The sequence below is a fragment of the Mustela nigripes genome, chromosome 5 (genome assembly GCF_022355385.1).
Source record: "Mustela nigripes isolate SB6536 chromosome 5, MUSNIG.SB6536, whole genome shotgun sequence".
NCBI lineage: Eukaryota > Metazoa > Chordata > Mammalia > Carnivora > Mustelidae > Mustela > Mustela nigripes.
In genome coordinates, this window is record NC_081561.1 from 32,633,867 (window position 1) to 32,656,630 (window position 22,764).

The following is a 22,764-nucleotide window of genomic DNA, read 5'->3' on the forward strand; positions in this document are numbered from 1 at the left end:
GCTCAGAGGAACTGTGTTTTTTCCTACCTTTCCTTGTATGATATTGAGCCCTTCCGTGCCCAGCTCCCACTCTGCGCATAGTCAGTGTCTCCAAGTGGGCAAAGCCCCAGAGTGGAGTCAGGGTAGGAGGTGCCTTTGCCAAGGTTAGCGAGGGTCTCCGATGACTGTGCTGCTATGGTGCTGAAGTCCCAGCTCTGGGGATGCCCACTGGGACCATGCTGTGGAATTCCAAAGCCACCACTGGACCTTAGTGAAAAGTATGGGAGGGCTGACCAGCCCTGGTGGGAAGGGGAGGGCATGATGGGAAGAACTCTTTGGGTTTGCCTCCTCTGGCATGGGAGCATTGCAGGGACTAGAGGGGCCTCTTTTCTTGTCTCCAAGGTGATGGATGTGCCCAATCCCTTCCTGTCACCTGGGAATGGAACCCTCCCCCTAGCCCAGGTACTCTGTCTTCTGTTTACCCATGCCAGCAGCTCTTGGAAGCAGAGGGGGCTGGGACATGCCCCTAGGAAGAGGGGTGTCTCAGGTACCCAAGCAGGCTTCTTCCAACACCCATGACCACCATTGTTCTGGGCAGGCGCGTCCTGGCCCTCACAGACAGTGGATCTGAAGAAAGGGAAGCACAGCTGTGGAGGACCCTGAGTGCCAGGCCTCCTACTGTCCGCCAGCCAGGAGCTGCCCCCACCCCCTGCACAAGGTTCACCCTCCCCCACCCCCCACCCCACCGCCCTGTGTTTCAGAAACAGGCTCCCATTCTCAGGGCCAAAGGGCCCCAGAGTGGGCAGCGCTCTGAGCTGAGGCCTTCCAGAGCCAGAGCCCAGAGGATGGGGAGGCAACAAGTCACGGGCCAAGCCTGCCTGACCTGGAGAGGTGCCCTGGCCCAGTTCCTCTGCCAACTGTGTGTCCTCGCCTTTGTCTTCTTCCGCTTGGGAGGAGCCCTGCCACCACAGTGATGTTAGACAGTCCTAAAAGGCATGCTTTGTCCCATCCCTGCTCTGCCTCACACCCATGCCCAGACCTTACAACTGGGTGAGGTGGGTATTCTTCCCGCTCTCCCCTGAGGGAACTGCTCAAGGAGGTTAGTAGCTCGAGCAAGGCCTCCTGCCTGGGAAGTGTGCAAGCGAGGCAGGACACCCTCTACCACCACCCTCCCAAAGCCCGGGGGAGGGGGGGAGGCTTGCTTTTTGTTGTTGTTTTGTTTTTCCTTCATCCCCTCAGCAAGCTGCCTCAGGGAACCCAGGAAGCCCCAGAAGTTTCTGGGGCTGGGGAGACTTATAAAGGGCTCCATGCCCCGGGAGCCACACTGGACAGCAGCAGGCCTCGGGCTCTCCGGGGCTGGGCTCCCAGGTGGTGTGCAGAGAGTGGGCCTGGAGCACGGTGAGAGCGACAGCCCCAGGCAGCACGGAGAGCCTGCGCAAGCAGGCAGGTGGAGCTCTTGCTCCGCGCCATGGCCCCTCTGCGGTCTCCGCAGCCGTTCGCATTTCCTGAAACCGGATCTCGGTGTCAGAGCCGCCCCCGGGCCGGGCGGGCACCTCAGCCATGGCCCTGCGCAAGGAGCTGCTCAAGTCCATCTGGTACGCCTTCACCGCTCTGGACGTGGAGAAGAGCGGCAAGGTCTCCAAGTCCCAGCTCAAGGTGAGGGGCCTTCGGGGCCCGGGGTGGCCGGTGGGGGCGCTGCCTTGGCCCCTGGTGCCCAGGAGCCGGGCGGGGACGCTGCGCGGATGGAACTCAGCCATGCAGAGGCCCAGGCCTGGGGAAGGGAGCCGGGACCCGGTAACCGGGACGTCTCCACCGGGTGGTTGCTGCTGCCTGTGCTCTGGGGCTCCAGGGAGGTAACATGCAGAGCCTTTGCCCCGAAACCTGCCCACCCCCAACTCTCTGGAGGGTGGAGGTGACATCATAAGGTTTTGAAGGCCAACGGGCCAGGCTACATCCTACACTCCGTGTGATGAGCACACATCTCCCCAGAGTGAAGCAGGGCACGCACCCTACTCCCTCCTGCTGCTTCCTCCTGGCTTTGAAGAGAGACAGTTAGCTAGTACTTGTCAGTCACTTCCTCCCGGAGCTGAGTGAGAGGCTTAAAGAGCCTCTCCCAGTTCCAAACCAGGCTGACTGGGTTGCCTTTGCCAGAGAACAACTCCTCTGAGCCCTGTCTCTCAGATGCAACAGCGCTGGGAAGGGGCAAGGACTGAGACCCTGCTCTGCGGCTGCCCAGCCCACTGCCCACTACTCCCAGGTTGGAAAACTGTTCTCTTTGGCCTTGGGACCTCAGGCAGGGAAGAGGTTGAATCTGAGCCCAGGAAGAGCCCCCATCGGTGATTGCCCTACAGTTCAATGCCCAGTCCTGGACAATGCCTGGGAGACCAGCAAGTTTCTCTCCTTCCATTCTCCAGTCTCGGCTTAGTGCTGCCTTCTCCACCCTGGTCAGTGGGGAAGAAACAAGGCCCCAGGCCACTGGAACCTGGGGACCCTGGGAGACAGAAGCAGGGTAAGCCTCAGCCCTCAGTGACCTGCCTTACTGATGATCATTCATTCGGTTCACATGTTGACCAAATGAGTAAGTGCCTGGCATGAAGTTAGGCCCTAGATTTCTGGTGTCTCTTCTGAGCACCCCCAAGGATGCCTGCAGCCTTAAGGAAGCCTCCATTTTTAATGACCAAGATAGGAGGTGCTTGCAAATCTGGGAGAGATGAAAAAGGCAGGGTAGGCGTTGTGCGCCACCCCCACACCACCCCCCTCTTTTGCTGAACTAGGACACAATAAACTTGGATGTCCCAAACTGGTCCTGTCCCATAATCTGTCCCTTAGCTAGAATTATGAGCATTCAAAAAATGATTCTTGACTTCCCCAGGAAAGATAGGCCACTACTACCTTTGATCCTTGAGGAAGATTCCTCAAGAGGCAGGCTCTTCCTTACATTTTACTTAAATCCTTTTATTGCACATCATGTCATCTAGTGGGGGCTTCCGGATAGGAACAGTCCCAACGTCCATAGTTTGTTGTCTCCAAGGTACTGTCTTCTGTCTCCACTACCTGTAGCCCCTATATCCACTCCAGGCTCTCTATGCCTGCCCCTCGCATAGAAAGTGGCTACCCCTTTTCCTCATGACCTCAGCCAGTAAGGCTTTCTGCCTTATCCCTCTTTTTTTTGGCCTCCACCTGGATTGATGCCCATTCCTCACCCCCACACATTGAGTATCTGCAGGGAAGATTCTGTTAGGAGCTCACATACTTGAAATGGCCACCATCTGTACCACATCACTGCTCACACTGAGCCCACCGCCAGCAGCCTTTGGTCACAGAAGAGCAAAGGAAGTTTTCTCCCCCACTCAACAGAAAACAAGTCCACTGCTAGCAGTGGGAATCGCTGCTAGAAGTGAGAGTCTCAGGCCGGGTGGTGGGTCAGGCAGACACGGTGGGCCCATGTCACGCAAGAGAAGAATAGGGAAGGCAGCTCTTCCCTGAGACCATAGTGGGAGATACTGGAACAGGAGGAAGTAGTGATAGTGTTGGGGGCAGGGATGCCGGAAAGACAAAGGAGCAATAGAGAAGTGGTCAGAAGTCAGAGGAGGAAGCAGATGACAGAGATACCAGGGGGACCAACCCCACCCCTGAAAAGACTTGGGGGAAAAGGGAAAAGACCTTGGGGTTAGTCTGTCCTCACTAACACTGTCCCTCGCCTTAGGGCCCTGGATTGGGACCAGGCAGGGAGACATGCACCAGCCCAGCAAGCAGTGTCTTTCTGTGACAGTCACCACTTCCCTGATGTGTTGGGCTGTCACTGGCTGTCGTGGGCAAAGCCATGATGAGGGAGCGGGAAGAGCAGTCAGGCCTCTGAGAAGTAGCCGAGGAGTCAGGATTGTTCTCTCTGAAGAAGGAAATCTTGGGGAGAGAGCAGATGGGTTTTCCTCTGTTTGAATTCTTGTAGTGGATACAATGGCCTTTGTCCAAATGCGTTGGGAAAAGTACAATTAGACCAATAGGCATGACACTTCTTCACAGGAAGGATTTAGGCGGAGCACCAAATTTCCCAGGAGTTGAGGACTGCCTGAGTTTTCCCAGGGGCCCCAGAACCTCCTTATCTAAAGAACTCTGGAGGGAGTAAGGGTCCTGGCAGACGGCTGCAAGGAGAAAAGCCTTGGCAATAATGGATTTCCTCTCTTCCCTGGGGAGCAGACTTGGTACTAGGCCTAGAGGGGAATCAGCTGAGAATTGGGGTGAGGGCCCTGGAATTAGGGATGTGGATGGAGCAGTATGTCTCTGGCTTAGTGAGCTCTTAGGAGGAAGCAGGCCTGCCCCTTCCCCTTGACTGGCAAGAGCTGGGGTGGGCAGGGAGGATAAACTGGGGCCTTCCTGACTTGACTTTTCAGGTCTTCCAGGCTCCTGAGTTTCAGGCTCTGTGTCTGGAGGGGGACAACAGCCCTCACTTTGGTGGCGAGAAAGTTAAGAGCAATTCCAGTCCAGGAATCTGCTGGCTGGGATCTTCAGCCTTTTTTTTTTTTAAACACTGTCTTTACTGAACCACTTATTTTATTTTATTTTATTTTTTTACTATATTTTTTTCTTAAGATGCTATTTATTTATTTGATAGAGAGATGGGGGAGGGATCACACAAGTAGGCAGAATGGCAGGCGATGGGAGAGAGAGAAGCAGACTCCCCCCTAAGCAGCGAGCCTAATGCGGGGGCTCGATCCCAGGACCCTGGGATCATGACCTGAGCCAAAAGCAGATGCTTAACCAACTGAGCCACCCAGGTGCCAGATCCTCAGCTTTGTTCTGACCCCTCCCTGCTGCTGGTCTCGGGCTGGGATGGCAGGGAGTGATGGGATGATTTAGTGATGCGCAGAGCACGTGACTCAGAGCCACACAGGCCTGCTCCCCAGCTCGATGACCTTGGGCAAGTGCACACTGTCTCTGAACCGCTGGTTTCTCACCTGTAAAGGCAGAGGATTGAACGGGGGATCATTAGTTAGCCTACAAAGGAAATTTTAACAAAGTACATGAAGTAGATGAAATCAACCCTGGATGCAGCCTCTCCTTTCCCTTTCCCCAGCCTGTCTTGCCTTTGGTGCCCACTCTCAACCCCTTCTAGCTCTTTCTTTTTCTTTTACTTCTATAAAAAATTTTATTTATTTATTTATTTATTTATTTATTTATTTGAGAAAGAGCAAGAGAACATGAACAGTGGGTGGGGTGGACAGAGAGAAAAAGAGAAGCAAACTCCCTGCTCAGCAGGGAGCTGACTCGGGGTGGATCCCAGGACCCGGAGATCTTGACCTGAGTCAAAGGCAGATGCTTCACAGACTGAGCCACCCAGGTGTCCCCCCTCCCCCACCCCCCTTCTAGCCCTTTCTTGCTGTCAGGAGGCACACAGCTCATCCAGAGATTCCCACCTTTTAAAATTCCCGGTGTTTCTCCCTTGGGATAATAGTTATGCTCTAGTACCCGCTGACTGAGAAAAATACATTCAGCAACTCTTAAATGGGTCTGTATATTATAAAAGAATCACGTGGTACCTAGATGCATTTAAAAAAAAAAAAAAACTATAGGCCATCTAGGCAAGAGAGAGATCATTAATTCTCTCTGCAGCCATTATTCGATGCTGTGCATGAGTTCCCAAACCCGTCCTATGTGAGCCAATGAAGGCTGGGAACTGCAGGACCATGGGCATGGCACCTGCCCCATCCCCACACTCGAGTTTTTAGGGAACTCACAAGCCCCTCCAGGAGAACCATTTCCCCACTTGCCTTCAGAGGAAACAGTGCGTAAATGAAGCCTCTCAAAGGTCAATGGCTACCAACTCTGAGGTCAGGGGCTGCCTGGCTGGGCGGTGAGACTGTGGGAGTCCTCTCTGAGGGCCCCCCCGAAGGGCAGCTTGTGAAAGCTACAAACACCTGGACCCCACCCTTGGAAACTCTGAGTCAGTTGGGAGGGGCGGGGCCCCAGCACATGTGGGTTTCAGCAGCTCCCCAGGTGATTCTGAGGCTCAGCCAGAGCTCACAGTGGCGGAGAAATCGATCAAGAGCAGGCCTTTAGAGGTAGACATCCAGGAAGACACTTGACCTCTCTGTGCCTTGATCGGTAAAGGGAGGATAATGAGAGGCCCTGCCTCCAGGGGCTGAGGATTGACTAAAATCAGCCAGTGCGCTTGAGCTCCCGCACATTCTGGCCTCTACCTCTGCCATTTCCTTTCCAGTGTGACCCTCCTCCGGTCACGCCCTCTCCCCACCTCTAGCCCCAGCCCTTCTCAACTCGCGCCCAGGCACAGGAAGCCTGGCAGTCTGAGGTCTGCCGATCTCTCTGGGGAGAGGCCCTGAGCCCCTGGTGTCTGGTGCGTTTATTCCTTCTTGTCCTGATACCTGAGAGCTCACAGAGATTGGAGCGTCTGTCCTGGACCCCTCAGATGCCACTGGCAAAAGGTACAGGTGAGGAAGGCAGGTCTTAGAGGACAGTGTGGACGAGGGAACCAAGGCAAGCAACAGCTAAGATAACTGCGGTTGTGTGTCCCCCTTCTATCCTAGGGCAGCAGGGATTTTGTATGACATCTCTTTGAACCCTGTTTTTAGACTTATGAACACCGAATCCCAGTGAGGTTCATTTGCGCAGAGAGATTCAGTCTGTGTCCGTCTGACTTTTGTGTTTTTCCTACTTCTTTTTTTTTTTTTTTAAACATTGTATTTATTTATTTGATAGACAGAGATCACAAGTAGGCAAGAGGCAGGCAGAAAGAGGGGAGGAGGAGAAGCAGGCTCCCTGCCGAGCAGAGAGCCCAATGCAGGGCTCGATCCTAGGACCCTGGGATCATGACCTGAGTTGAAGGCAGAGGCCTTAACTCAATGAGCCACCCAGGTGCCCCAGTATTTTTCCTACTTCTTCCCGTAATGCATTTCAGTTCATTCAACAGATAGTCATTGCATGTCCATTATATGCCAGACCCCATGATATAACCATGAATACAGAGGTGAATAAAAGGGACAAAAATCCCCACCCTTGAGGGGCTGACATTCTAGCCAGAGAATACAGATGAAAAACAAACTAAGTAAGAATGTATCATGTGATGGAAAATGAGACATGACATGGAAGTAAATAAAGCGGAAAGGGGATAGAGATCGGGGGTAGAGGGGATGGGGTTATAGATTTAAATAAGGTGGTTTGGAGAAGTCCTCCTTGAGAAGGTGACATCTAAGTAAAGACAGGAAGGAGAAGAGGGTGTGTGCCATGCCTGGACCTGGCAGAAGAATATTCCAGGCTGAAGGTATAGCAAGGGCAAAGGCCCCGAAGCAAGTGTGTGGCTGGCCCATCTGAGGAATGTCAAGAGGGCCAGAGTAGCTGCGGAGAAGGGAGCAAAAGGGATGAAGCCAGAGAAGGTGTGGCGGGCCAGGTTCTACGGGGTCCAAGGCCTCTGGAAGGACTTGGAATTTTACTCCGCGAACAACAGGAAACCATTGGACCATTTAAGTTAGACTTGAGGAGTCAGTCAAAACATTTATCATATGTGGGACATGGTACTGAGCTCTGGAATTAGGCCTGAACTTAGAGTCCTTTCTGCCCTCAAGGAATGTAGAGCACCCAGAAATGCTCACACAAAAAGGGCATAACAGAGGAATGTTATTATAGAACAACTTAATAACAGGGTACATTAATAACAGTGGTTAATGGCACTCTTTGCTTTTTATCTCTATAGTTTTAAAGTTTTTGTCATAAAAACAATATATGCTCCTGTTTGGAAAAAAAAATCAGAGTGCAGAAGAATATAATTTTAAAGAAGATGAAATTTATTCTATAAGTAAAACATGGTAGTAGTTAAAATTCAAAGACAAATGTAATGTTAAAGATAATGAAATTTCCTCCCCTCCCTGGGGAAGGATGGTGGGGTGATAGCTGTTAACAGTTTGCTGAGTCCTCTAGATTTTTCCTACATACACATAAACATGTGTACAAAGATTAGGTTGAAATTGCTGACATTTTATTGTTTCAGCCTATTAAAACAGCTATTAAAATTTTCTATGGTTCAACCTAATCTTTGCACACATTTATTTTACAAACATTTCATTCTATAGCTGCTTTTTTCACCAGCCAGTATAGTATGCCTATCTTTCCGTGTCTGTTCATAAAAATATAATAAAAATAACACACAACTTTTATTAAACAATGAGCGAGGCACCAGGTGCTATGCTAAGCTCTTCATTCTAAAAAGCCCTTTGGAGTAGGCCAACTTTCTATTTTCACAGAGAACAAGGTCTTAGAGAAGCTAAACCACTTATCCATAAGCTTGTAAGTGGCAGATGGAAAATCTTTCCAACCACGCATAGGTCCATGACACAATGTACCTGTCCCTACTGAAGGAACCTCAAGCTGTCTCCAATTGCTCGTTTTATAAACAATGCCTCTGTGAAGATTCTTGTATGTGTAGCTCTGTTCCCTTGAGCATCTCCAGGTTAGGTGATTAGAAATGTGAGGGGCAGGGCGTCTGGGTGGCGCAGTTGCAGTCGGTTTGGCAACCAACTCTTGTTTTGGCTCAGGTCATGATCTCTGGGTTGGGAGATCAAGCCCTCCCCGATCAGCCGGGAGTCTGCTTCCCCTCTCCTTCTGCCCCTCCCCGAGCTTACACACACACACTCTCCTCTCTCGCTGAAATAAATAAATCTTAAAAAGAAAAAAAAAAGTGCTGGGGTCATTCCCAATTTTAAGTTTGATACATTCTTGCCCTCCAGGAAGATTATCAATTCACACCTCAACAGTAGGATATTCAAGAATGGCCCTATTTCTCCACAACCTCTTCAGTGCCTGATGTTATCAGTCTTCTGATCTATGCCAATTCATTAGGTTAAAAAAAAAAAAAAATCTCACTTTCTATACAGGAAGGGATCTAACATTTGCTCCATGCTGATTTAACTCTGGCTGTCTCCATATGTCCTCTCACTCTATCCTCACAGCCTGTCCACGGAACAGGTATTATCCCACCGTGTTGCTGACAATGATACCGAGGGGCAGAGGGTGAAGGTGTTTATCTCCCTTCCAACAGTTTAACAATTCCGTGGAAGAGTATACCTCTTTCCGCTAGAGGAAGCAAAAAAATCGTTGGGCTGATTCTCATTGGCCCACGATTGGTCATGTGTCCTTCCTTGAGCCAATCACCATGATTCCGATGTGCCCACCCCACAGCCGCGTGGGCCAGGGATGCAGAGTCCATAACACAGATATTAGTGAATGGGGGAGAGGTGCTTCTCAAAAACAAACAAACAAACCAAAAAAAACAACAACGAAACAAACAAACAAAAAAGGCGAGGCTCCATTACCAACTATGGGTGGAAAGGGCAGACTTCATCAAGAAGAAACTGCCTATCTTTTAGAACAATAGAAGTAGAACCAAACTTGGAACAGGAGGGGCGCCTGGGTGGCTCAGTGGATTAAAGCCCCTGCTTTCCGCTCAGGTTATGATCCCAGAGTCCTGGGATCCAGCCCCACATCGGGCTCTCTGCTCAGCGTGGAGCCTGCTTCCTCCTCTCTCTCTGTGTGCTTCTCTGCCTACCTGTGATCTCCGACTGTCAAATAAATAAAAACAAAAAAAAACAAAAAACCTGGCGCAGGAGATGATCTGAAGAGCGTGGGGAACGAGGGTAGGGATGGAGGTGGGGGTCAAGGATGGCTGCCCAGAGGGGAGTGAGGGGAAAAGAGAAGCTCCCTCTGGCTGGGCCTTCCAATTCCAGCTTTGCTGCAGTGGAGCCTGAGGCTCAGTGGAATACTGGGGCAAATTCTCAATTCTTTGTCCCGTGTCGTCCAGTCCAGTCCAGTCCAGTCCCATCCAATCCCGTTCTCCCCCCACGCCCCCACCACCCCCGCACCCACCTTTCACCAGAGAATAAAGAAGTGCCAACTCTGGGATGTTACCAGCTCCTGCCTCAGGAACTGATTCTAAGCTTAACTGCTGGTGGTGGGAATAGCCCTTCTGCACAGCATTCACTGACTGCCTTTCATGTGCAGAAGAGGACACAGGGGCTGTGGGACACAGGAACAGAGATGTTGTCTCCAGAGTCACAATCTACCTTTAGAAAGAGCCTGAGGGTCAGCACTGGAATAGTGAGGCAGCCTTCAGAGCCAGGCACACCTGCTTTGAAGCTCAGCTCAGCTGTTTACTCTGAACTTTATTATTTTATTATTTTTTTAGAGAGAGTGTGTGTGCAGGAGTGGGGGCAGAGAGCAGAAGAAGAGGGAGAAAGAGAATCCCAAGCAGACTGCTGGCTCAGTACAGAGCCCAATGTGGGGCTCGATCTCATGACCCCCAAGATCAGGACCAGAGCAGAAATCAGGAGTCAGACACTCAACCAACTGAGCCACCCAGGTGACCCAGTAATGAGTACTTGAACCATTCCCTCTGTGATACGAACTACAACAGAATTACCCCCAAGGCAATTTTATTTTTTCCTGATCTTGTTCAAACTTCAATCTCTTTCGTGGTTTGTTATCCAACTTGTGTTTCCCCTCCACACCATCCCGGCCACCATCCCTTCCAGGCCTTTTCCTCCACATGTCACACACCATCTTGCACAAGCCTTCTCTGAGCCCTCCCCAGCTCCCTTCCATCTTTGAAGGACAGTGACTGGGAGAGCTGCACTTGCCTTTACTGGACCAGACACACTGTAGCCTGAACCCCAAGTCTTTGATGGGAATGATAGGAAATTCAGGGCTCCTGCCCTGGGGCGACAGCCACCTCCCTGTTGACAGCCCAGCATCCTAGGAAGCCCCTGAGTTTGGGGATCTGTGGAGCTGGGTTTGAATCCAGACTCTTGCTCACTGTGGATCCTTGGGCAAGTCCCTGGATCTCTTGACCCTCAGTGTCCTTCTCTGCAGAAAGAGGACCTCCCTACCCAATGAAGTGTCTGAGAACATGGCTGCTTGGGTTTGAATCCCAGCTCTTTTACCTCATCTGTAAAGCGGGGATATTAACAGTGGTGTTGGGGGTTAAGTGCATTATATATAACGTGCTTAGCTCAGGGCTTGGTGCATAGTAAAGTGTGTATGGTTTAGGGTTTGTTTTGTTTTGTTTTTATTGAGGTATAATTGTCATATAACATTATATTAGTTTTAGGTATACAAATTAATGACAGTATTTATAAATATTGTGAAGCGATCACCGCAATGTCCAGTTAACATCCATCACCATATATAGTTACAAAACTTTTCTCTTGGGGGGGCACCTGGGTGGCTCAGTGAGTTAAAGTCTGTGCCTTCAGCTCAGGTAATAATCTCAGGGTGCTGGGATCGAGCCCCGCATCAGGCTCTCTGCTCAGCAGGGAGCCTGCTTCCCCCTTTTTTTCTACCTTCCTCTCTGCCTACTTGTGATCTCTCTGTCTCTGTCAAATAAATAAATTAAATCTTTAAAAAAAAAAAAACAACTTTTTTCTTGGGATGAGAATTTTAAAAAATCTAGTCTTAGCAACTTTCAGATAGGCCAGACTATAGTCTCCATGTTGTAGGATACCTCCTCATTATTTATTTTATAACTGAAAGTTCTACATTTTGACCCCCTTCACCCAGTATACCTGCTGCCCTATCCCCTACCCCTGGCAACCACCAATGTTTTCTGTCTCTGAGCTTACAGTAGGGGGATGAAGGGTTAATTTGTTTTTTAGATTCCACATAGAAGTGAGATCATATGGTATATATTTTTCTCTGACTTGTTTCACTTAGTGTAATGCCCGCAAGGTCCACCCATGTTGTTACAAATGGCAAGATGTCTTTCTTTTGTATGGCTGAATCATATTCCCCCGTATTCAGATGCCTATGTTTTAGTTATGATTGAATTGAATAATGCATGCAGAGGACTTAACTGGGATGGGAATGGGGACAAGCCGGGAGGTGGCAGCACCCCTCTAGCCCGGCTCCAGCTGGGACACAGGAAGGCAAACCGCCACTCTGTCTCAGGTGCTGTCCCACAACCTGTACACGGTCCTTCACATCCCCCATGACCCCGTGGCTCTGGAGGAGCACTTCCGGGATGATGACGACGGCCCTGTGTCCAGCCAGGGATACATGCCTTACCTCAACAAGTACATCCTGGACAAGGTGGGGCCTTGCTTGAGGGGGCGCCTCTCCCCACTTTCCAGTCTGTGCAGCGCCCCAATACATTGCCACCCCAACTCCTCCCACCTATAAACTCCCCACTGTCCATCCCTGCCCTCCCATCTCCATCCTTCAGATTCCAGCCTCTCGCCCCCTCCCTGCCCCCCCTCACTCCCTCCTCCATCTCCCTCACCTCTATTCTAGCCTCCACCCTTCCACCCCGCCCCTGCCTCGGGGGTTTCCAGCCATAACCTTTACAAAGGGCTTCCCCCAGGGCTGTGCCTCCTGCTCTTCCCAGCCATCCCTCTCTTCTTGAGTTCTTCCTGGTTGTCCATCCCGCCACCCTTGGCCTCCCCTCCTTTCTCCCCTGGGCTGAGGGACAGGTTTCTCTATCGGCAGGGGACTCGGGTGTGTGTGGAGGGGGTGGGTGGTGGGAATCAGCTAGTTACCCGATAAGCAGCTCAGGGACTCCTCAAGTTAAAGAGCCCCAGCTTGTCAGGGTGGGGAGCAGGGAAGAGACCCCAGGAAAGTAGCTAGAGACTTGTCTGGTGGGAGAGCTGGGATGGGCTGGCCGTTTTGGCTAACTTGCTGGCTTGGTGGCAGGTGGAAGAGGGGGCTTTCGTTAAGGAACACTTTGATGAGCTCTGCTGGACCCTGACGGCCAAGAAGAACTACCGGGTGGACAGCAACGGGAACAGCATGCTCTCCAATGAGGATGCCTTCCGCCTCTGGTGCCTCTTCAACTTCCTGTCCGAGGACAAGTACCCTCTGATCATGGTTCCTGATGAGGTGAGGGCAATGGCAATGGCAGTCCCAGAGACTGAATCCCGGGGGCCAGCAAAACCTTGAAGGAGGCCAAATCACCTCTTAAATTTCCCATAACCCCTTTCTTCTTGGTCTCCCCATGCTGGTGCCTCTCTGCCCCCAGCTGTCTCCAGATGCCTAGCATTGCCTGTATCAGAGTCATTGTGCCCAGGAAAACCAAAACTACCCTTCCTTCAGTGCTCTCTTAGCCCTCAAGGGAAGAAAATGACCACAGATTCTATTTACATGACAGTATAAATGCCTAATACCTTACAGGGCATTTAAAAATGAAAACATTTAAGATCGAATGGCAGGATTCCAGGCACTGTGGCAATCTGAGAAGGTTACTAGATAAGGGGAAGGGAGAATTTCCAGGGATGTCTGGCCCATTACTCCAGGGCTGGATGGGCAACCAAATCTGGCCCCAGTTCTAGATTTTTCCCTCCCTGTCTTCTATAATATAGAGGAGAGCCGGGGCATACCCAGCTCTGGCTCCAGAGGGCATCTGGGGGTAAAGGCCTGGATTGTGTTCCCCTATCTCCTCAACTTATGGATGAAGCCAGGGCATGTCCCCCCCCTTCCCACTTCACCTCTCCCCCATGCATTTAGCCTTCTCCTGAACCTTTTGCCCTTTTGGTGGCTGTGAAGATGCCAGGGTGCATTTAGGTCTTAGGTATGGTGGGGAGCGGTCCTCTGTGTTCACAAGAAGTCCTAACGTATCTAACCTCACTCAGACTTATCTCCTGGAAGGGCAGGGGGAGATGCCTAATCGCTGAACTGGTACACCCACCCTACTCCCAGTTGGACCAGTAACCTCCAGAGGGAAAGTCCTACAGAGAGTGTCCCAAACAGCTGCTGGGGCAGGTAGGGGACATGTGTCCATCTGCACAGGCACCCGGCTAGACACCATTGTCAGACCTCTGCCTATCAGGGGAAGGGGGCCCCTCGTAGGCCAGAAGGCTGCTCACTGCCGTGATCAACACATTGTATGTACAAACTGCAGCAGGATGAACCCCAACCGCCACTTCCTGTTCCTCTGTAGCAGGTTTCCTGTCCCTGCCCTGCTTACACCCACCCCCAATCCCCTTGCCCTCCCAGAAGGGAAGGATCCTCAGGGTTGGGGCTTGGGTTTGGAATAAGGACTCAGATGAGATACAACTCGAGTTCTAGCTGCCACCAACTTGCTGTATGATTTAGAACGAGTCACTTCCTCCTCTGGGCCTCAGTTTGGTCATTGGCCAAGTAAGGGTATTGGATGAGAGGGCCTTTGTGCCCCTTTGACTTGTTATATGATTTGCTGCCTCTGCCTGACCCCCAGCCCTCAGCCTTCACCCTGCCCTTGATTTAAAGCATGAAGGAATGGGATGTGGGACTGGAAATTGGGGAGGGGAAGGGAATGCCCGAATTGGGGTTGGGGCTCCAGGATCCCCCCTTCAACCTACCCCAATTTCTTTTCTTTTCTTTTTTTTTTTTTTTAAGATTTCATTTATTTATTTGACAGACAGAGAGACAGCGAGAGAGGGAACATAAGCAGGGGGAGTGGGAGAGGGAGAAGCAGGATTTCCACTGAGCAGGGAGCTTGATGCAGGGCTCAATCCTGGGACCCTGGGATCATGACCTGAGCCGAAGGCAGACGCTTAATGACTGAGCCACCTGAGCACCACTCCACCCTGGTTTCCACCAACATTTAGTCATCTGGCTTCCCTACTCCCGTCCCTGGTCACCTCTGCCCAGGCTCTGGGAGCCAGAGAGGGCCCCCCCCATCCTGATATTGTCATAGGCAACACTGTCTGCTATAGTCACCAGGCTCCCCGCCTCCTCCAGGTGGAATATTTGCTGAAGAAGGTGCTCAGCAGCATGAGCTTGGAGGTGGGCTTGGGTGAGCTGGAGGAGCTGCTGGCCCAGGAAGCCCAGGCCGCCCAGACCACCGGAGGTCTCAGCGTCTGGCAGTTCCTAGAGCTCTTCAACTCCGGGCGCTGTCTCCGAGGTGTGGGGCGGGACACCCTCAGCATGGCCATCCACGAAGTCTACCAGGAGCTCATCCAAGATGTCCTGAAGCAGGTCAGGCCAAGCTGGGAACTCAGGGAGGACCCAAGACAGGGTGAAGAGGGGATGGTGGGGGGGGTGCGGTGACGCCTCTGACTTGGCTCTGGCTATGACAGGGCTACCTGTGGAAGCGAGGGCACCTGCGGAGGAACTGGGCAGAACGCTGGTTCCAGCTACAGCCCAGCTCCCTCTGCTATTTCGGGAGTGAAGAGTGCAAGGAGAAGAGGGGTACCATCCCGCTGGATGCACAATGCTGCGTGGAGGTGAGGGGGACCAGCGAAGGGGGTGGAGTGCAATTCAGGGCCCAGAGGATCTCCAGTGTGGTATAAAAGCAAGAGGCTCGGGAGGAGAGTGGATGGAGAAAAGCCACAGTGGCAAATTTCTGCTTAGATGACTGTAACCCAAATATATCTGGGTGCCTCAAGGCCATTCTCATGCATGCCACAAAACAAAACAAACCCAAACTGCAACAAATTTAATACTAAAGCCACTGGTGAGTAATGTGGATTTTGCTAAGGATTTTAGAGGAGATGGCTTATGTCTCATGCTACAGAGCAAACTTTTTTTTTTTTCTTTTAGGGAGAAAGAGAGTGGGTGGCAGAGGGGTGTGGAGGAGGGGCAGAGGGCGGGGGAGAGAGACTCCTTTTTTTTTTTTAATAGTTTATTTATCTCTTTGACAGAAAGAGAGATCACAAGTAGGCAGAGAGGCAGGCAGAGAGAGAGGGGGAAACCGACTCCCCACTGAGCAGAGAGCCCGATGTGGGGCTTGATCCCAGGATCCTGAGATCATGACCTGAACCTAAGGTGGAGGCTTAACCCACTGAGCCACCCAGGTGCCCCAAGAGAATCCTTTTTTTTAAAAAGCTTTATTTACTTATTGAGAGAGAGAGGGGCGGGTGTGGAGTAGGGGAGGGGCAGAGGGAGAAGGAGAATCCCAGGACCCCAAGATCATGACCTGAGCCATCCACGTGCCCTGAAAGAGAATCTCCATGCTCAGCGAGGAGCCCACTGCAGGGCTTCATCTTATGACTCTGACATCATGACCTGAACCAAAATCAAGAGTCGGAGCCTTAACCGACTGAGCCAACTTGGTACCCCCAGAGCAAAACTTTCCAAAAATCCCCTTAAGAAGTTTTTCTCCTTCACCCAAATTCCATTCACTTTGGCAATTCTATTCATCCCTAGTCTTTCTCCACATCCCTCTCCTCCAGTGCTTCCCCTCCCTTTTCCCCCCTTGGCTCTATCTGTTATTATTTTAGGAGACCTAAAAATTATTTTAAATGGTAGTTTTTTAAAAAATGCATATATACACCTAAACACACACACACACCCCTAACATGAAGTTTGCCATTTTAACCATTTTAAGTGTACAATTCTTGGTATTAAGTACATTCACAATGTTGTGTAACTCTCACCACTATCTATTTCTAAAACTTTTTCATCATCACAAAGAGAAATTCTCTACCTATTAAGAAATAACTCATCCCTTCTTTCTCCCCAGTCCCTGGTATCCTCTATTCTACTTTCTGTCTCCACAAATTTGCCTATTCTGGGTACCTAGAATGGAATGGAATCACCTAATATTTTGTCCCTCTGTGACTGGCTTTTCTTCAGTGTAAAGTTCCAAAGTCCATCCATGTTGTGGCACGGGTCAGGACTTCAGTCCTTTTTATGACTGTATAATATTCCATCACATAGATAGACCACATTTTGTTTATCTATCTACTCATGGACTGATGGACAATGGGTTGTTCCCATCCTTTGGCCATTGTGAATAATGCTGGTTTGGCCATCCATACAGAAGTTTCTGGGTAAGTATATGTTCTCATGTCTCTGGGTATATACTGAGTAGAATTGCTAGATCACATGGTAACGCTATGTTTAACTTTTTAAGGAATAGCCAAATTGTTTTCCAAACCAGCTGTACCATCTCACATTCTCACCAGCAGTGTATGAGAGTTTCACTTTGTCCATATTCTTGTCAACATGTGTTATTTAAATTTTTAAAAAATTATTCTTATAGGGCACCTGGGTGCCTCAGTCAGTGAAGCATCTGCCTTTGGCTTAGGTCATGATCGCAGGGGCCTGGGATCGAGTCCTGCGTCAGGCTCCTTGCTCATGGAGCGGTCTGCTTCTCCCTCTGTCCCTCACCCCACTTGTTCTCTCTCTCTCTCAAATAAATAAATAAAATCTTTAAAAAAAAATTACTGTAGCTATCCTAGGCTCTCTCCATTTTTGCCACGTAAGGAAACAGGTGTCACTGAGGACGGAGCATAGATCTTAGGCAGAAAGCCCAGCTCCACCACCAACAGGCAGTGTGAACTGGGTATGTTCCTGGACCTAGTAAAGCCTCAGTTTCTTTTTCTATAACGTGGAACTAATAATGCCTGCTTGGCAAGGTTATCTTGGCATTGTGAATAAAATGATGCATCTAAACACTAGTTCAGCCTCGAAAGCACAAGAAGCTCAATACATGGGACACCCAGCTGGCTCAGTCAATGGAGTGTGTCTTTTGATCTCGAGGCTGTGAGTTTTCAAGTCCCATGTTGGGTGTAGAGACGGCTTAAAAATAAAATCTTAAAAAAAATAAAAAAGAAGGAGAAGAATCTCAAAAAGTGTTAGCTGTATTTTCCAGTAAAATATAAGCTTAGGGAAGGCAGGGATTTGGTCTGTTAGTCCCACCTCAGTATCCTAAATGCCTAGAACAATGAGCCGCACTCAGGAGACACTCTAAGATATCTGTGGAATGAATGAATGGAGAACTTACCCAACAGGCAGGGCTATGTGAAAATGAATGATTTTGGGTAGTGAGGACCCTGTCATGGAAGGTGTTCAAGAATGATCTGCACCCATATTCAGTAATGAACTAGCTGGCAGGCCCCATGGAGAGACACCAAGACAAAAACTTGCCCACCCTACCTCCAAAGAGCAGAGGCTACAAGACTTGAGGGGACATGAGCGCACCCAGAATTAACCTCTTTGCCAGGCCAAACAGGCAGACCGGGAGCATTGCCCCGGGAAGGGGAAGGAGGTCAGCAAGAAGGGGTAGGGGTTGGAGCTGGAGCACTCCTGCGGCACCCCTACTCCAGTGAAGCCAGCCTGTCTGGGAACACCTGCCCTCTTCCAGGTGCTGCCAGACCGAGAGGGGAAGCGCTGCATGTTCTGTGTGAAGACAGCCACCCGCACGTACGAGATGAGCGCCTCAGACACGCGCCAGCGCCAGGAATGGACAGCTGGTGAGTGCTCGCTGGGTGGTCTGGGTCTGGCTGGACCTCAGTCACCTCCTCTGTGTAAAGGGGGGTGATGACACTGTCCAGCGGGAGGCTGGAGACTGCCTCGAGCCTCCTCGGAGGCCCCTTTCTGGAGGTGGGCCACCTCGAGGACCCCGCTGCTCCTGGCTGGCGCCCTGCTGACCCCCTCTCTGTCCCTCCGCAGCCATCCAGACCGCGATCCGGCTGCAGGCCGAGGGGAAGACTTCGTTGCACAAGGACCTGAAGCAGAAGAGGCGCGAGCAGCGGGAGCAGCGGGAGCGACGCCGAGCGGCCAAAGAGGAGGAGCTGCTGCGGCTGCAGCAGCTGCAGGAGGAGAAGGAGCGAAAGCTGCAGGAGCTGGAGCTGCTACAGGAGGCGCAGAGGCAGGCCGAGCGCCTGCTTCAGGAGGAGGAGGAGCGACGCCGCAGCCAGCACCGGGAGCTGCAGCAGGCGCTGGAGGGCCAACTGCGCGAGGCGGAGCAGGTGGGGCCGGTTCCCGGCGGGGGCGGGGAGGTGGGGATGAGGAGAGACCCCGCCCAAAGCCGAGATCTGGGGGCGTGGTCGGGGGCGGAGCCCGCGGGCCGGGTAAGGCGTTGCATGGAGGAGGGGCTTGGAATGAGGGACTTGGGACAGAGCCCGGCACTTGAAGCCTGCATCTGGGACGGGCCCTGTGCCAGGGGCGGCGTGAGGAGGGGATGGGGGTACAGGAACCTGGCCATGGGATGGCTTGAGATGAAAGATGGGGCGGGGCCGAAGCTGAGTGCTATAGGTGGTAGAGGAGACCTGGGCTGGGGGCGGGGCTTGGGCAGAGATGCTGCTAAAGACCCCCATAGTCAGGAATGAGTTTGGAACAATGCTAGACTAGATCGGACTAGACTTGATCTAAGTGTACAGTGAAACCAGTTTGGGGAAGGAGAGACGAATGTGGAGGCGGACTAGACATGTAGAGGCAATCAGATATAGGATTTAAGAGATCTAGAGCTGGAGTTAGAGACACCTGGATCCGATCGCCACTCTGCCTACTTAGGAGCCTTGTGATCTCAGGCAAGTTACTTAGCCTCTCTGTGGCTCAGTCACTTATCAGTGACATGTTGATGCTAACTGTGCTCCTAGAGGTATGATGAGGATCAAATTAGGAAACACCTTTAGTTGTTATAACAATTATTATAATTATAGTCTCTCCCTGCCTGGCACTAGCCCTAATTATAGTCATAATACCTAATATTATAACACATAATGATAATAATTAAGGCTGGTGCTAGGCGGGGGGTGACTTTACCTCCCTCCCCCCATGTAGCATCTGTTCACTGACCATTATCTGACCTAGTAAGGCTCCCAGAAAGAGATCAGATCAGGAAGGAATCCCGACATGAAGGAACTCCCTAGACGCTCAATGGGACAGAGAGCTATGTGGACCAGCCTAGAGGAGTCCTGGGGAAAGGGCAGCGCACCTGCAGACTCCTCTACCCCACACGGTGCCCCCGGTGACATGGCTCCGCGCCCCCGCACAGGCCCGGGCCTCCATGCAGGCTGAAATGGAACTGAAGAAGGAGGAGGCTGCCCGGCAGCGGCAGCGGATCCAGGAGCTGGAGGAGATGCAGCAGAGGCTCGAGGAGGCCTTGCACCTGGAGGTGAAAGCTCGGCGGGACGAGGAGGCCGTGCGCCTCGCCCAGACCAGGTAGGACTGAGGGGCCCCTTCTCGTTCCTCTCCCCTGCTTCCCCGGCGTCCTCCTTGCTGAGCACCTGCGAGGTGCCATGGCTCTGGAGACGACCCAATGCGCGCCCCCCTCGGCAGACTGCTAGAGGAGGAGGAGGAGAAACTGAAGCAGCTGCTGCAGCTGAAGGAAGAGCAGGAGCGCTACATCGAGCGGGCACAGCAGGAGAAGCAAGAGCTGCAGCAGGAGATGGCGCTGCAGAGCCGTTCCCTGCAGCAAGCCCAGCAGCAGCTGGAGGAGGTGCGGCAGAACCGGCAGAGGGCCGATGAGGACGTGGAGGTGAGGCCTGGGGTGAGGGTGGGCGACGGGGTGAGCCCCTCATGCACAGGACCTGCAGCCTTCCCTCAAACACCGAGTAGACCGTCTCCCCGCTGTGTGACCTCAGGCAGATTGCCTAACCTCTCTGAGTTTCGAGTCCCTCATCTGGCCCGTAATAAGCATGGCCTGAAGACTAAAGGAGCTGGTGGGTGTGATACTTAGTATGCAGCAAGTGTGGAAGAGACATGAGCTGCTATTTTTATCATTATTATCAATCTGGGCAAAATCTCCTCATCCTCTTCCAAGCTCCTACCTTGCTATCCCTGTACTTTGGCTCTCATCTCCATAGAAGAGGGGTTTTTTGGTTGTTGTTGTCTTTATTATTTATTTTTATTTTTTAAAGATTTTATTTATTTGAGAAAGAGAGGGAGAGAATGAAACAAACTCCCCGCTGAGGAGGGAACCAGATGCAGCCTCCATCCAGGACCCTGGGATCATGACCTTTGCCGAAGGCAGGCGCTTAACCAACTGAGCCACACAGGCACCCCAAATTTTTTATGTTCTATTAATATAATTTTATTTTGACTTGGTCATTGTAAAAAATCTGTACACAGAAACATGTAACATAGAAAGGGGAAGTTCCTCTCTGATTCCCTCACCTGATAACCACTGCTAAGGGCTAGGGGACCGGTGGAGCAGAGGTTTTGCTTTTGGTCCTGGAGAGGTGGTGTGGTGTGGTGGTTTACAGTTCAACATAGGTCCCTGGGCAAGTCACTTAAATTCTTTTTAAAAAAAAATATTTTATTTATTCATTCATTCATTCATTCAACAGAGAGAGAGGGGGAGGAGCAGAGGGAGAGGGAGAAGCAGACTCCCCACTGAGCAGAGAGCCCAATGTGGGGCTCCATCCCAGGACCCTGGGATCACGGTCCAAGCTGAAGGCAGATGCCTGACTGAGCCACCCAGGCGCCCCCTCATTTAACTTCTTCTGCACTGGTTTGTTGTTAGCATCTGCTCTGGAGATTAACTAAAATGATAAATATATTTTAGCACCTCTTAGCTGCTTAATAAATGGAACTATAATGATGACAATTTTTTTTAAAGATTTTATTTATTTATTTGACAGAGAGAGATCACAAGTAGGCAGAGAGGCAGGCAGAGAGAGAGAGGGAAGCAGGCTCCCTGCCGAGCAGAGAGCCCAATGTGGGGCTCGATCCCAAGACCCTGAGATCATGACCTGAGCCGAAGGCAGCGGCTTAACCCACTGAGCCACCCAGGCACCCCAAATGATAACAATTTTTGACCCTTTCGGGAGTCCACAAGACCCCTGAAATTAGAAGTTCATCTATATAACTCTTTATGAAATATGTGAGTTTTTCTGGGAAGATGATCAATAGCCTTCGTCAGATTCTAAGGGGCCTGCAGACCCGAAAAGGTCAAGACACCCCATGGAGGATGGTGTTTTTTGACATGCTGTCCGCTGGCCCTGACCCCACAGGCTGCCCAGCGGAAGTTGCGGCAGGCCAGCACCAACGTGAAACACTGGAATGTTCAGATGAACCGGCTCATGCATCCAATTGAGCCTGGAGGTGAGAATGGGGAAAGCCTGGAACTTTCTCTGGAGTGGGGCGAGGGAAGGGAGGGAGAAAGGGATACCTCCAGATCTAGAGAGGCTGCAGAGGATTGAAGTTCAGGAGGTTCTCCTCTCCCCCAAGGGCTGAGAAAAGGCCTCTCAACCTCTCTTTAGGTTGCCTTTCTCCTTACTCACGGTTGCCTTTTCTTTGCCAGATAAGCGTCCCACCACCAGTAGCTCCTTCACAGGCTTCCAGCCGCATCTACTTGCCCGCCGTGACTCCTCCCTAAAGCGCCTGACCCGCTGGGGATCCCAGGGCACCCGGACCCCCTCGCCCAGCAGCGGTGAGCAGCAGAAGTCCCTCAACGGTGGGGACGAGGCGCCCATCTCAGCTTCCACCCCTCAGGAAGATAAACTGGACCCAGCACCAGAAAATTAGCCTCTGCTATCCCCTCTTCCTCCCAAACTCATACCCACCAGAACCCAGCCACAGCTGGCCTGTGGGTGATGCCAGCCCCCGCAGAAGAGGGAGCTAAGGTCCTGGTGCCAGGAGCTCTGGCCCTCCAACCATGACACAGTCCAGAATGGAGCCTAGTTCATTTTTCGCACCAGCCCTAAGCCCCTGACCGCTTAGGCTGTCTGGGATGTTGATCCTTGAGAACTTGACCTTGTGCCTTAACCCCAAGGACCCTGTGCCCTGGGCTGGAAAAGAGAGCAAACCAGCAAGCCAATGGCATGTGCCCTCAGACTGCCACCAGGTTGTGGAGGTGCATTTCCAAATAAAAACTGTTCTTGGAATGAACCCTCGATCAGGTCTGCCATCCCTCTCTCCCGCCATGTCCGCTCTTTCAGCCTCAAGTCTACTTGGAGGTCCCCGAGAATAAAGTGGAGGGTGGGGCGAGGCAAGTACATGCTGCCGCTTACTACCTGGGTGACTTTGGTCAAGTCTGCTCACCTGATTGCGCTTCAGTTCCCATGGTGGTAAAATACGGATACTAATGGAACCTGTCTTAAAGGGTTGTTGTGCGGATTAAATGCTTGGCCCACGAGCAAG

General features: G+C 51.5%; 1 protein-coding gene across 2 annotated transcripts; it reads left to right on the forward strand.

The window, feature by feature from the left end:
* Positions 1–831: 831 nt before the first annotated feature.
* Positions 832–22,512, forward strand: DEF6 (DEF6 guanine nucleotide exchange factor). Of its 2 annotated transcripts, XM_059400095.1 has the most exons (11): positions 832–1,635; positions 11,926–12,066; positions 12,667–12,852; positions 14,692–14,928; positions 15,030–15,176; positions 18,041–18,149; positions 18,349–18,647; positions 19,676–19,842; positions 19,960–20,158; positions 21,636–21,726; positions 21,926–22,512. In XM_059400095.1, the coding sequence occupies exons 1-11, from the start codon at positions 1,540–1,542 to the stop codon at positions 22,147–22,149; spliced, it is 1,896 nt and encodes a 631-aa protein (XP_059256078.1). In that variant the 5' UTR covers positions 832–1,539; the 3' UTR covers positions 22,150–22,512. The 2 variants fall into 2 exon arrangements, with proteins under 2 accessions (XP_059256078.1, XP_059256079.1); XM_059400096.1 differs by lacking the exons at positions 14,692–14,928; positions 15,030–15,176.
* The last annotated feature ends 252 nt before the right edge of the window (positions 22,513–22,764 follow it).

What these genes read in the sequence shown, in the direction of transcription:
- DEF6 (XM_059400095.1), top strand. Translation starts at nt 1,540, where the DNA reads ATGGCCCTGCGCAAGGAGCTGCTCAAGTCCATCTGGTACGCCTTCACC. An exon ending in ACAAGTACATCCTGGACAAG is followed by an intron (nt 12,067 to 12,666) that starts GTGGGGCCTTGC and finishes GCTTGGTGGCAG; the next exon opens with GTGGAAGAGGGGGCTTTCGT. An exon ending in GTGCGCCTCGCCCAGACCAG is followed by an intron (nt 19,843 to 19,959) that starts GTAGGACTGAGG and finishes CCCCCTCGGCAG; the next exon opens with ACTGCTAGAGGAGGAGGAGG.